General features: G+C 43.4%; 1 protein-coding gene across 4 annotated transcripts in view; it reads left to right on the top strand.

The window, feature by feature from the left end:
- INTS10 (integrator complex subunit 10) overlaps positions 1–14,115 on the top strand; it is a 42,296-nt gene that overhangs the window by 27,486 nt on the left and 695 nt on the right. For 2 of the 4 annotated variants that reach the window (XM_082444229.1, XM_082444231.1), the window contains 4 exons: positions 7,298–7,377; positions 8,496–8,658; positions 9,512–9,605; positions 12,268–12,345. The exons of 1 other annotated variant lie outside the window; for it this stretch is intronic. In XM_082444229.1, coding sequence (XP_082300355.1) covers positions 7,298–7,377; positions 8,496–8,658; positions 9,512–9,605; positions 12,268–12,345 — 415 coding nt within the window. The remainder of the gene's footprint in view (positions 1–7,297; positions 7,378–8,495; positions 8,659–9,511; positions 9,606–12,267; positions 12,346–14,115) is intronic. One more of the 4 variants, XM_082444230.1, reaches the window with a different exon arrangement.

The raw sequence follows: 14,115 nt of genomic DNA, 5'->3' as shown, positions 1-14,115 counted from the left end.
GTTGACCATAGGTGCGTGGGTTAATCTCTGGGCTTTCTATCTTGTTCCATTGATCTATGTTTCTGTTTTTGTGCCAGTACCATATTGTCTTGATTACTGTGGCTTTGTAGTATAGTCTGAAGTCAGGGAGTCTGATTCCTCCAGCTCCATTTTTTTCCCTCAAGACTGCTTTGGCTATTCGGGGTCTTTTGTGTCTCCATACAAATTTTAAGATGATTTGTTCTAGCTCCGTAAAAAATGCCATTGGTAATTTGATAGGGATTGCATTGAATCTGTAGATTGCTTTGGGTAGTATACTCATTTTCACAATGTTGATTCTTCCAATCCAAGAACATGGTATATCTCTCCATCTGTTGGTATCATCTTTAATTTCTTTCATCAGTGTCTTATAGTTTTCTGCATACAGGTCTTTTGTCTCCCTAGGTAGGTTTATTCCTAGGTATTTTATTCTTTTTGTTGCAATGGTAAATGGGAGTGTTTCCTTAATTTCTCTTTCAGATTTTTCATCATTAGTGTATAGGAATGCAAGAGATTTCTGTGCATTAATTTTGTATCCTGCAACTTTACCATATTCATTGATTAGCTCTAGCAGTTTTCTGTTGGCAGTTTTAGGATTCTCTATGTATAGTATCATGTCATCCGCAAACAGTGACAGTTTTACTTCTTCTTTTCCAATTTGAATTCCTTTTATTTCTTTTTCTTCTCTGAGTGCTGTGGCTAGGACTTCCAGAACTATGTTGAATAATAGTGGTGAGAGTGGACATCCTTATCCTTGTTTTGTTCCTGATCTTAGAGGAAATGCTTTCAGTTTTTCACCATTGAGAATGATGTTTGCTGTGGGTTTGTCATATATGGCCTTTATTATGTTGAGGTAGGTTCCCTCTATGCCTACTTTCTGGAGAGTTTTTATCATAAATGGGTGTTGAATTTTGTCAAAAGCTTTTTCTGCATCTATTGAGATGATCATATGGTTTTAATTCTTCAGTTTGTTAATATGGTGTATCACATTGATTGATTTGCGTATATTGAAGAATCCTTGCATCCCTGGGATAAATCCCACTTGATCGTGGTGTATGATCCTTTTAATGTGTTGTTGGATTCTGTTTGCTAGTATTTTGTTGCGGATTTTTGCATCTATATTCATCAGTGATATTGGTCTGTAATTTTCTTTTTTTGTAGTGTCTTTGTCTGGTTTTGGTATCAGGGTGATGGTGGCCTCATGGAATGAGTTTGGGAGTGTTCCTTCCTCTGCAATTTTTTGGAAGAGTTTGAGAAGGATAGGTGTTAGCTCTTCTCTAAATGTTTGATAGAATTCACCTGTGAAGCCATCTGGTCCTGGACTTTTGTTTGTTGGAAGATTTTTAATCACAGTTTCAATTTCATTACTTGTGATTGGTCTGTTCATATTTTCTGCTTCTTCCTGGTTCAGTCTTGGAAGGTTATACCTTTCTAAGAATTTGTCCATTTCTTCCAGGTTGTCCATTTTATTGGCATAAAGTTGCTTGTAGTAGTCTGTTAGGATGCTTTGTATTTCTGCGGTGTCTGTTGTAACTTCTCCTTTTTAATTTCTGATTTTATTGATTTGAGTCCTCTCCCTCTTTTTCTTGATGCATCTGGCTAATGGTTTATCAATTTTGTTTATCTTCTCAAAGAACCAGCTTTTAGTTTTATTGATCTTTGCTATTGTTTTCTTTGTTTCTATTTCATTTATTTCTGCTCTGATCTTTATGATTTCTTTCCTTCTGCTAACTTTGGGTTTTGTTTGTTCTTCTTTCTCTAGTTTCTTTAGGTGTAAGGTTAGATTGTTTACTTGAGATTTTTCTTGTTTCTTTAGGTAGGCTTGTATAGCTATAAACTTCCCTCTTAGAACTGCTTTTGCTGCATCCCATAGGTTTTGGGTCGTCGAGTTTTCATTGTCATTTGTCTCTAGGTATTTTTTTATTTCCTCTTTGATTTCTTCAGTGATCTCTTGGTTATTTAGTAACGTGTTGTTTAGCCTCCATGTGTTTGTCTTTTTTACAGTTTTTTCCTTGTAATTCATTTCTAATCTCATAGCGTTGTGGTCAGAAAAGATGCTTGATATGATTTCAATTTTCTTAAATTTACTGAGGCTTGATTTGTGACCCAAGATGTGATCTATCCTGGAGAATGTTCCGTGCGCACTTGAGAAGAACGTGTAATCTGCTGTTTTTGGATGGAATGTCCTATATATATCAATTAAATCTATCTGGTCTATTGTGTCATTTAAAGCTTCTGTTTCCTTATTTATTTTCATTTTGGATGATCTGTCCATTGGTGTAAGTGAGGTGTTAAAGTCCCCCACTATTACTGTGTTACTGTCAATTTCCTCTTTTATAGCTGTTAGCAGTTGCCTTACGTATTGAGGTGATCCTATGTTGGGTGCATATATATTTATAATTGTTATATCTTCTTCTTGGATTGATCCCTGGATCATTATGTAGTGTCCTTCCTTGTCTCTTGTAACATTCTTTATTTTAAAGTCTATTTTATCTGATATGAGTATAGCTACTCCAGCTTTCTTTTGATTTCCATTTGCATGGAATATCTTTTTCCATCCCCTCACTTTCAGTCTGTATGTGTCCCTAGGTCTAAAGTGGGTCTCTTGTAGACAGCATATATATGGGTCTTGTTTTTGTATCCATTCAGCCAGTCTATGTCTTTTGGTTGGGGCATTTAATCCATTCACGTTTAAGGTAATTATCGATATGTATGTTCCTATGACCATTTTCTTAATTGTTTTGGGTTTGTTTTTGTAGGTCCTTTTCTTCTCTTGTGTTTCCCACTTAGAGAAGTTCCTTTAGCATTTGTTGTAGAGCTGGTTTGGTGGTGCTGAATTCTCTTAGCTTTTGCTTGTCTGTAAAGCTTTTGATTTCTCCATCAAATCTAAATGAGATCCTTGCTGGGTAGAGTAATCTTGGTTGTAGGTTCTTCCCTTTCATCACTTTAAGTATATCATGCCACTCCCTTCTGGCTTGCAGAGTTTCTGCTGAGAAATCAGCTGTTAACCTTATGGGAGTTCCCTTGTATGTTATTTGTCATTTTTCCCTTGCTGCTTTCAATAATTTTTCTTTGTCTTTAATTTTTGCCACTTTGATTACTATGTGTCTCGGCGTGTTTCTCCTTGGGTTTATTCTGTATGGGACTCTCTGTGCTTCCTGGACTTGGGTGGCTATTTCCTTTCCCATGTTAGGGAAGTTTTCGACTATAATCTCTTCAAATATTTTCTCTGGTCCTTTCTCTCTCTCTTCTCCTTCTGGGACCCCTATAATGTGAATGTTGTTGCGTTTAATGTTGTCCCAGAGGTCCCTTAGGCTGTCTTCATTTCTTTTCATTCTTTTTTCTTTAGTCTGTTCCGCAGCAGTGAATTCCACCATTCTGTCTTCCAGGTCACTTATCCGTTCTTCTGCCTCAGTTATTCTGCTATTGATTCCTTCTAGTGTAGTGTTCATTTCAGTTATTGTATTGTTCATCTCTGTTTGCTTGTTCTTTAATTCTTCTAGGTCTTTGCTAAACATTTCTTGAATCTTCTCAATCTTTGCCTCCATTCTTATTCCGAGGTCCTGGATCATCTTCACTATCATTATTCTGAATTCTTTTTCTGGACGGTTGCCTGTCTCCACTTCATTTAGTTGTTTTTCTGGGGGTTTTTCTTGTTCCTTCATCTGGTACATAGCCCTCTGCCTTTTCATCTTCTCTATCTTTCTGTAACTGTCACCAATTCAGTTTTTAAGACCAACATAACCCTGATAGCAAAACCAAACAAGAGAAGGACATTAAAGGCCAGTGTCTATCATGATCATAGATGCCAAAATTCTTAACAAAGTATAAGCAAATACAGTAATATATAAGAAAGGTAATACATAACGGCCAAGTATACCGGGAATGCAAAGGTGGTTTAAGCACAGGAAAACTAATCACTGCAGTTCACCACATTAGCAGATTAAAGGAGAAAAATCATAAGATTGTCTTAATAGATGCAGGCAGAATTCAATTATGTCTGCATTTATCATTCATGATATTTTTTAAATCTTAGTAAACTAGAGATAGGAGGAAACTTCCTCAGCATCATTTTTAACTATGAAATATTGAATGCTTTCCTCAAGACCAGCAGCAATACAGGGGGTGTCTGCTGCCAGCACCTCAATTCAACATCCTGGAGATTCTAGCAAACACAATAGGCAAGAAAAAGAAAGGTTGAAAAAGAACCGTTTTTGTTCACAGCTACATATTTGGCTATGTAGAAAAGTCAAGGAATCTCCAAATAGAATAACACCAAAACCCATAAAATACTTAGGGATAAATTTAATGAAAGATGTGCAAAATCATGTTTGTAGGTTAGAAGTCTCAATATTGTTAGGATACCAGTTCTCCCCAAATCTCTCTGTAGATTCAATGCAATCCCAGTCAAAATCCCAGCAGACTTTTTTTTTTAATAGAAGTTGACAAACTGATTCTAAAATTTATATGGAAATACTACAACAGTTTTGAAAAAGACTAACAAAATTGGATAAGTTACCCTACCTGATAGCAGGGTTTAATATAAAGCTACAGTTATCCAGACAGTATTGGCATAAGATTGGAGAATCGAGAAATGGACCCACATAAGTATGGTCAAATGATTTTCCATGAAGACGCCAAAGTAGTTCAATGGAGAAAGGAAAGCCTTTTCAACAAATGGTGCTGGAACAAAGGGATCTTCATGTAGAAGAAAAAAAGATCCTCACCTCCTACCTCGCATTATTCACAAAAATTAATTTGTGCTGGAGCAGAGACTAAATGGAAAAACTAAATGATAACATTTTTTTAGAAGAAAATTTCTTTGAGACTGGTAGTAGGTTTCTTAGGACACTAAAAGCTTTCTAGAAGACAAAAGCATGAGAGCTTTTTTTTTTTGACAGTTTTGATACTTATTGGGAGTTCATTATACTATTCTGTTTACTTTTTGTATGTTTGGGATTTTCCACAACCAAAGGTTGAAAAAAATAGATATAGCCCAGACCCCTTCAAAAATTAATACCTCCGTGGAACACAAACAGATCAGGTGGGTAAGACTTGACCTAGCAGACATCAAGACTAATTTTAAAGTGTAGCATTGGTGTAGAGATTGACCCCAGGAACAGAATAGAGAACCAAGAAACTGGTAGCATTACAGTTCAGTGGAGGAAGAATGAATGTATCCCAATAGTGGTACTGTTACAGTTGATGATCCAAATATAAAAACGACAGAAAAGAGGTTCCTCCTTCATACTACACAAGAACCCTTTAAATTTTAATATTTAAATATTAAAACTAAAACTTTTAAACTTTGAGAAGAAAATACAGAAGGCGACCTTTGTTGCTTTCTAGTTAGAGAAGGATTTAGGCTACAAAGAGCACACGACATAAAAGATTAGTGAATTTGATCACGTTAAAATCAAAATACCAACAAAAGATATTATGATCAGTGAAAAGCTATAGACTACAAGAAAATTGTCCAGCACAATTTATATATTTATATACTTATATATTCAACAAAAAATTAGTATCCAGAATTTTGAAAGAGCTCCTGTAAGAAACAAATAACCAACCCCCCATAGAAAAATAGGCAAAAAATATGAACAACAGATTCACAGAAGCCAAATGGCCATAAACTACTTGGAAAGATTCTCCACCTATTATTAATATAGGAAATTCAGATTAAAACAATAAGCTATCATTTTCCATCAGGATGCAGAGAGTAAAGGGTGGCCGTATTGACTGTCTGGACGTGAAGATACGCATCGCCCACGGGCTTCTGGAAGGCGCATAGATTCATATGGTCACTTTGGAGAGCAGTTTAGCAGTACCAAGTTGCACATCTCACTACCTGGTTATGTGCCCCTTCCAGGTATAGACTTTAGATCAGTGATCTCCAAACTTGGGCCCTCAGCTACTGGGTCATGAATTTCCAATAGAAATTTTCTTTTTTAATGAGGTAGACTGTAACAGTATTATTAAAATGAATGTATCTCCACTAAAAAGGGTAAATTTTATTTCACGAACCTTTTGTTTTAGACACACAATTGACCCTTGAACAATGCAGGAGTTAACCCAGGGGCTCAGACCCACCCCTCCCCGCAACGGTCGAAAATCTGGTACTGCTCTCTGCCTCAAAAACAGGAATTGACCAATGACTCAGCCTAGGGCAGGAAGCTGGAACAGTTTGGATAAAATCAGGGCTCAGACTGCAATTCTTTTGATTCCACATGTTGTGATCTCTAATCCAATACAAACTTTTCCCCACACTTAGTTCATTTAGAGATCTGTAAGATGAAAATGCAGATAACTGTATTTACTGAAAAATCCATGTATAAGTGGACCCGTGCAGTTCAGACCTGTGTTGCTCAGGAGCCAGCTGTATGAAATGTGTAAGTGCATGTGCACAGGTTCCCTACGTGAAAAGCGTATTTATTTCTTGCTACTTCTTGCCTCTTGGGTAGAGAAGGATTTAGGATAGAAAGAGCACACAGCATAAAGGAAAGGACTATGGTCTTGGTTTGAAAAACAACCATTGCTTAAAGTTTTTTCCACAAGTGCACAAGAAAATATATGTAAGAATGTTTATTTCAGCATTGTTGGTAATAGTGAAAAATTGGAAATCTCAGTGTTCACCATAAAAGAATGGATAAATCAGTTGTGGTCAATGTAACCAACAGAGCACTACGTAACGCAGAAAACCAATGAGCCAGAGCCACAGATATTAGTACCAAAAACAATCTGCAGAAAGATACGTACGCTATGACACCATTTATATAGTAGAATGAAAACACGCGAAACGTTTCTCTGTGGTGCGTGAATATAGATTCCTGTGTTAAAAGCAGGCAGTGTGCATAGGAATGATGAACCCCCATTCAGAATAGCAGTCTTCTCTCAGGAGGGAGGCAGGGGTGGCATCAGAAGAGGAGAACTGAGCTCGCGGTGCTTTACATTAAAATGTAAAACTAAAGCAGATGTCAGCATTTTATACAGCTGAGTGGTGAGCACTCTGGTGTTTGTAGTAATCTCTGTCATCTTCTGTGTGTTTCAAATGTTTCATAATAATAAGTATTTAAGCAACTTTAGAAATTTAGATTGAGAAATGAAATCCAGAGACGATTGAAAAACCAGTTTCACCTTCACTCAGTGTAATTGTGATTTAACTGTGTTGAGACCATGTGATTGTTGCTTATCGTTTTCCTTTTAAGGAAAGCACTTTAAACATTTGCTTCTCAAAGCTCTTTTCTTTGCTACTAACAAGTATATTGTGGACTTTTCTTAGGTTCAGACCTGAAGCTTCTGCCTTGTACCAGCAAGGCTATCATGCCCTATTGCCTGCACTTAATGTTAGCTTGTTTTAAGGTAAGCTTCACATTGATTAGTGTAAAGGAAATTAATTTGCAAGATTGTTGTGATGATCTGGAATGACATGAATTGAGAGCCTTAGGCACAAATGTTAGTTTAGTCCTTTGAAAACAGGTTGGTGTAGTGAGGAAAGCACATGGGCAAGGAATTAACAAATATTTATTAAATATCGACCGCACTAGGCAAAGATGAGTAGGAACTAATCCCCATCCTCGAGAGGTTTACGGTAACAGTGGGACAGATAATTTACAGGTAATAGTGGGGTGGATACGCAAATAACCTCGCCTGTGATAGTGTCCAGTAAATATTGTATGAATTAGCCTGCGAGTGAGGATATATTAGCTACAGAAGAAGGGAGCACAAGTGCTGTTGGGCTCATGGGGGGATGTGAGTTCATTATCACAGGCGTAGGGCGTGAGCACGAGCGCGTGCAGAGGCCCAGCAGAGCCAGGGAAGTCTGAGGACCGGGCTGTGGGGAGCGGAGGCCTGGGGCGGCCAGGCTGAATTGTCTACGAAGGCTCAGGAGCAGCGGGCAGCAGTATCCGGTCTCCCCTTCAGGGCGGTAATTCCCAATCCTGACTCTTGATCTGAAGCACTGAGGCGACAGAAACAATTTGAAGTGACTTCAGGCACAGCTGCCGGTTTAGAACCAGAAGCCCTTTGATGGCTTCTCACTTCACACCCCTGCGTCCTCCTTCCTGTGGCTCCCGCCAGCCTTTCTCCCCAGTCCCACGGTCTCCTCAGACCCTCCTGTCTAAGGGGGCCTCTCGCCCGCCCTCCATCCCCCCCTGGCCCCTTAAAAGAAGTCCCCAGATTCTCCTCTGTTGCCCAGACCGCTCACCTTCCTCGCGCCCTCATCCCCGCGCTCAGAGCCTCGGGCCCACCCGGCGTGTCCCGCTCCCGCCAGGAGGCTCACGAGGGTGCCGGGGGGCCGGGTTCTGAGATCGGGCCCCTCCTCGCCGGCAGCGGTGACATTTGCCAGGCAGGCTTGACTTCTGCTGTCCCTTCTGACTGGTGACCTTAGTCACGCACTTCCCTGTAACAGCATTTTGGGGGAAGTGGTATCGGGTGTGTGTGAGATCACCCCGTGACTCCCTCCCCTCTGTGTCCTGCAGCTGAGAGCCTTCACAGACAGCAGAGACGACATGGCTCTGGGGCACGTGATCGTGCTGCTTCAGCAGGAGTGGCCGCGGGGAGAGACCCTTTTCCTGAAAGCCGTCAATAAGATTTGCCAGCAAGGAAACTTCCAATATGAGAATTTTTTCAATTATGTTACAAGTATCCTTTTTCTTGTTTGAGCAGAAGAAATGCTTGGTACAAAAATGAACGAACCATTTGGGGTAGGAATAATGGTTTTGGTGATTTGGGGGAAAAGGAGAAGGAATGGTGACTTAAAATGGGATTGTGGCAGCTGGTTTTGTGAAAGTCATGAACGGCTTCAAAGAGGAATCAGGAATGTGGACAGCCCTGTTGCATTTTCCACTTCAAGTGGCTTCTTAGGAAGGTACCCAAGGTGCCTGAAGTAAGGGCCTGCAGGCCCCGAGTGACTGCTGGGGCCGTAGACTGTGATTCTCCGTTGGCCTTCCTCTGGGAACAGGGCCCCTGGGGTCTGGGGTTACAACAGCAGCCGTCACAGGCCCGCGGGGCACCCGCCAGAGAAGCTGCTCCACCCAGCACTGGCTTTCGTGATGGGGAGCGTTGTATTTCCTCCTGTTGGTTAGGGAAAGGTCTGGCGTTCATACTTCATTGCTTCTCTTAATACATTATTTTTGAGTCGCAAGGCGTCTGATGTCCCTGTCCAGGTGCCTAGAGCAGCATTTCTTAACCTTTGGGCGGGGGGAGGGGGGCGGTGTGTATAGCACCTCTTCCGCCTCTTTCATTTCTTACTAAGAAAAGAAAAGATGCTGCTCTTGGGACCCTATAGGCTCTGCTCAGTCAGCTACCTGAGAAACGTGTTTCTCTCCGTGAGGGCGCTGGGCTGGCATAGGGACCGCTGCGTTTGGACTCAGGCAGCGCTGGGTTGCTGGTGCGGTCGCCGTGGGCAGGGCACTCCGTGGCTGCGAGCCCGTCTCCTCCTCCAGGAGAGCAGGGCTCCAGGCTTTCTCACGTGGTTCCCTGAATCTGGCCTCAGATATCGACATGCTGGAGGAGTTCGCCTACCTGAGAACTCAGGAAGGTGGGAAGATCCACCTGGAACTACTACCCAATCAAGGAATGCTGATCAAGTAAGGGCACCGTCTCCTGCTCTCCGTGCTGAGTGCCCGCCTTCGTGTGCTTGTAGGAAATATTTGTAAATGTCTGTGGCTTTCAAACAGTCATTAGAAAGGAATCCAAACCTGGTCTCTGTTTTGGAGAGTAGATTTGATTCCGGGAATCCTTTTGAAAGACTTGGCATTTCCTTACCTACATTTCTGATAAAACATTGTTTAAATTGGGGTAGTTCCGTCACTTTTGATACTTAACTTCACTAGACGAAAGTCTTATTCATGGTATCTTTTCCGTTCCAAAACTTACAGACTGATCCTATAATTTCTGATTAGAAGTAGGGTGCTTTTAATTAAGAAAAGCCATGCTTAACTAAAGTTGAGCCGGACTGGGAAAAACTGCAGACCTAACTTCCACACTGTACTTGGGCCTCAGTGTTGACTGAAGCCCTGCTGAGCACCTGCCCACTCAGCAGGGTGGGGCTTGGTCTTGGCACTCCCCACTCCTGGATGAAGTCAGTGACCATTTATGATTTTTAAATGCCCTTGCTTCTGCCCTTCAGTCTTCATTGCAGTTTGGACAGTACATCCTCTGTGCTGCAGACGCCTCGCGTAGTGTGATGTCCATACTTCCTCCTCTGCGTCCTGCACGTTCAGCGTGTGTGGGTCAGGATCAGAGTCACTGCAGGAGACCGAACCCCGAGTGAGAAGAAAGTGTTGCTGAGGCTGACAGATTCTCCTTTTTCACTCACTTGTGAAAGGGACGAGTTTTCAGTGGAAAGCCAAAATCCGCATCTCGTTCTGTCTTCGGGGAGTGTTGTCGAGAGGGAAGTAAGAGGTGTCCCTCTGGACTCCCGTAGGCTCGGGGCTGGCACATCCAGGTGGCACAGTGTCCTGTCAGGAATGGGAAGGTGGGGTGCTTGTCCTTCACCTTGCAAACGTTACTAAAGATTCTGAGCATTTGACGTGAAAGCGCAAGACCTTTGTACGTTAGCTGGCTCAGGCGGGGGACCAGACACGCTCATCTTCCCACGCCGGTAGCTCCCCTAGAACGTGGGGAAAATAATTGCATGACTCAAAATATTCTTCACCGTGCTTGAGAGTAAAGCTGGCTTTTTGACACGGAAGCCTAGGTAACCCCTTTTATGTTGTAATTTCCAGGTTTTGAGGCTGGACACACAAACATACCTTTAATAGCTTTTTCTTTAATTCCCATTAATGCTCACCATACAAATTGTCATAATATGGAGACAACCTCAGTAGAATCAACTCCGTTTACTTAGGTTAAACCTAAGTTTAATAATCCTCACACTAGGTAATGCTTAGCTGTGAATGTGAGAGACGAGGCTGTCAGAAAATCAGTGGTTGAGTCTCAGACTTCATTCTACTGAACCTGTCTTCTCCAGCCAGTTTTTCTGAGCTGCACAGTGACACGGGAACATGCAGACAAGCCCTCGGACGAGGAGTGGAGGCGAGGGCTGTTGGACACCCAGACGGTGTCCTTAGTTAAAGAAACCCTTAATTTCTTCTAACTCCCTGTAGAAGACCATTAAGTCTCTTAGGAAACCTGCTGTTCCATCAGTTTGGAAGCAGGACTAGGGGCTGTTGCTTAGTGAGCTGACAGTGTGAGCCTCGGGGTTCATTTGAAACCTGCCTTTCAAATTTCTGATGAGAAACTACTGCGGAGAAGCGGGCCGCCTGAGACAGTTGAGGTATGGTCGGGATCTTGAGTAAAACTGTCACATTCCTTTTCCCTTTGGGTCGCAAACAAATTGTCTGAAGCCATTGTGGACCTTCTGGGGGGCCCTCCAGCCGAGCGCAGAGGTGCAGGGAGCAGAGTCCAGCCTTCCTTCGGGTGAGGCTGTGAGTCCGTCCTGGCTGTGGCGTCTGGGCTGCAGCAGGTACGGTACCAGCGCCGAGGGCACGGGGGCCTGACCGCCAGGAGGGACGAGCTCTGATTCTTACCTACACGTGCTGCTCTCATGTATTTTGGAGTCGAGAAATGCTTCTGTGCTGATGCTTGCAGTACCCTGGGTGACACAGAAACCCATGTCCTGCGTGTGCCCCAAACTGGGTGCATGATGACGCTCTCAGAGGTGATCACCTGGCGAGTGTACTTATTTCTGTTGTTACAGAATCCCGCAAAGCCATGGCCCGGACTCTTGTTTTCCCCCATCTCTGCCTTTTCTCGATACTTTTTGAAATTTAAACTCAACCTTTCTTTGTCAAAAACATTGCCAGCCTCTCCAGTCCTCTTGAAAGGGCCTCTTCAGTCTGGGGCTTCAGTCCCATCAAAGATGGTTCTAAAAAGTCACGGGTGTCTTTCTGGGATCGGCATGGACGTGGCAAGCGTGGAGAGCAGAGGCGCTGGATCTGAGACTCTCTCCACGGCCGTTCCATGGCATCTCCCCGTCCTCTCCCCTGGCGCTTGCTTTTCATGCCAGATCTCAGCGGGCTGAGCCGGGGACCGGCAGCCGAGAGGCCTGGGGACCCACGTGGGCCACAGCCGTGCAGCGGGGGGGACTGGTAGCCTCTGTCCTCCCGAAACAGCTGCCCGAGGCCTGAGGCTGGCGGTTCTGTGCAGCCTGCCCCCCGTCTCATGCCTTTTCTCTGGAGTGTTGTTTTTAAGTGCAGGCTGAGTCGGTGTGGGTGTTTGAATGCCGCTGTTTGCTGTTTTTTAAAGGCCTTCTAGCCCTCCCATGGGGTTACTGCAGCAGGAATTCTTACCTGTGCTTCAGCCCAGCATACAGACTGCTGACAGGTACCAAGTGGACACACCTGCTCATAGTGTACTGTTTGTCGACATGTTTTACTGCCCATGGTTTTCAGCTCTTTGTTCCTCAGTGCTCTTTTTCATGCTTTATTTAATTTTTTAATTTGTTCTGCATTCCTTGGCAAACCATCTGGTTGTAATATTGTAACATTTCTTATTTTTTTCCATAAGTTGCCAGTGTTTTTGTGTTCAATTTAAAAATCATTATGGATCTGGAAATAAGTGAACGTTACATAAAACTGTGTAAGACTAAGTGCACATTACATTAGGCACTAAATTATGATTCTCTTTTGGTAAAACATAAGGCATTCGGTCCTAAATATTTAAGGATGCTGAAACTTATTCTAAGTAAATTTTTATTCCCAGATTTTCGTATTAGTGGCCAGTGTTGAGGTCTTGGTCTAAATGGGCATAAGCACAGTATCTTCCTGCCACTGGTACTGTTTTTTTCCGACCTTACCTTTCCGGATTGAAAATATTTGGTAGGCTAGAATGCTACATTTACTAGTTGACTTATCCTGGTCTTAAACCACAAAAGCTAATTCGTCCTCTTCTTCATCCGAACTTGCCAGAGGGATAAAGACTCTGATAGAAATACAGTTGAGTTGTACCGCTCTTCATGTATGGAAACAACACCTTTGGCCTGTGACCAGCAGGACACAGCATTTTATTGCATTTTTACTAGTATTAAGGGGAGCGTGTGCTTGGAGCCATCCGTGCCCTTTAGCTCGGTGTCTGCAAATACCAGTGTCTTTCAGTGGGTCAGAGGGAGGGCTCCCATTTGGGGTTGCAGTCTGGGTCCCCCAAGAGCAGTATCTCAGGGCAGCATAAAGGGGCTGCATGAGCTCCCAGCGGGGCTCACTGACACTGTGTACTTACTTCTGAGTCACCAGCCGGACCTGATTAGAGACGTCCACAGAGAACGGGCTGTGCTGTCTCACTGTGGTTCTGTAAACTGTCCACGGGCGTTGTAGGGTGTCCTGTAATATCTTACCCTTCTAACAAAGCCTGTTCTGGTTTTCTTTTTCCTTCTGTTACATTGCAACTTTCTGACTTCCGTTGTACTTATTTTATATAATTCAAGTTTTAAAAACAGAAACATTTTAGAGTGGTTTCAACAGTTTAATCTTGGCCAGTACCTAAAAATGTAATTTTAAATTCCTGTGACTGTGTCTTAGGGAAGTTAGGCAGTGGGAGTGGGGGATGGAGGTGGCTTTTGTTTGTCTAAATCTACCCAGTTACTGACTGGTAGTTAAAACGCCTTTCCTTTTGATTGAACCCATTGAATTTTGCTAGGTTTTTCTTTTGCTTCCTTCATTTTGGTGTTTGGAGTTTCCTGGGGGTTCCTCTGTAATTTCCTTCTCTGGAGCCCACCCTCCAGGGCGTCGTGAAGGACGCACCTGTGCTCCCGCCGGCCCGGCCCAGCAGGCCCTCAGGAAGCTCTTCATCAGCGACTCTGCTTCTCTCTCCCCGCTGGTGCCGGACTCTTGTCTTGGGGCCCCAGCTCCTCCTGCTTCTTCGCAAACAGACCTGGAGGAGCTGTCCCGTCCCGGCATCGCAGGGAGAGAGGCACGCTTGTGGCCCGGTGCTGTGCGGCAGCCGAGCCTTCCTGAGCCTGTCACGGGGCACCGGCCGGGGGCCGCGACCATGGCCACGCTCGCTCAGGCATCCTCCTGCCCGCTGCTGCCTCTGCGCTCAGCTGGCCTGGCGGGACCCGAACGGTGTGGCCGGGGTGGTCCAGACTCCGTCAGCCCCAAG

The sequence above is a fragment of the Balaenoptera physalus genome, assembly GCF_965194825.1.
Source record: "Balaenoptera physalus genome assembly, chromosome: 21".
Classification (NCBI taxonomy): domain Eukaryota; kingdom Metazoa; phylum Chordata; class Mammalia; order Artiodactyla; family Balaenopteridae; genus Balaenoptera; species Balaenoptera physalus.
This window is presented reverse-complemented; position numbering and strand designations above follow the sequence as displayed.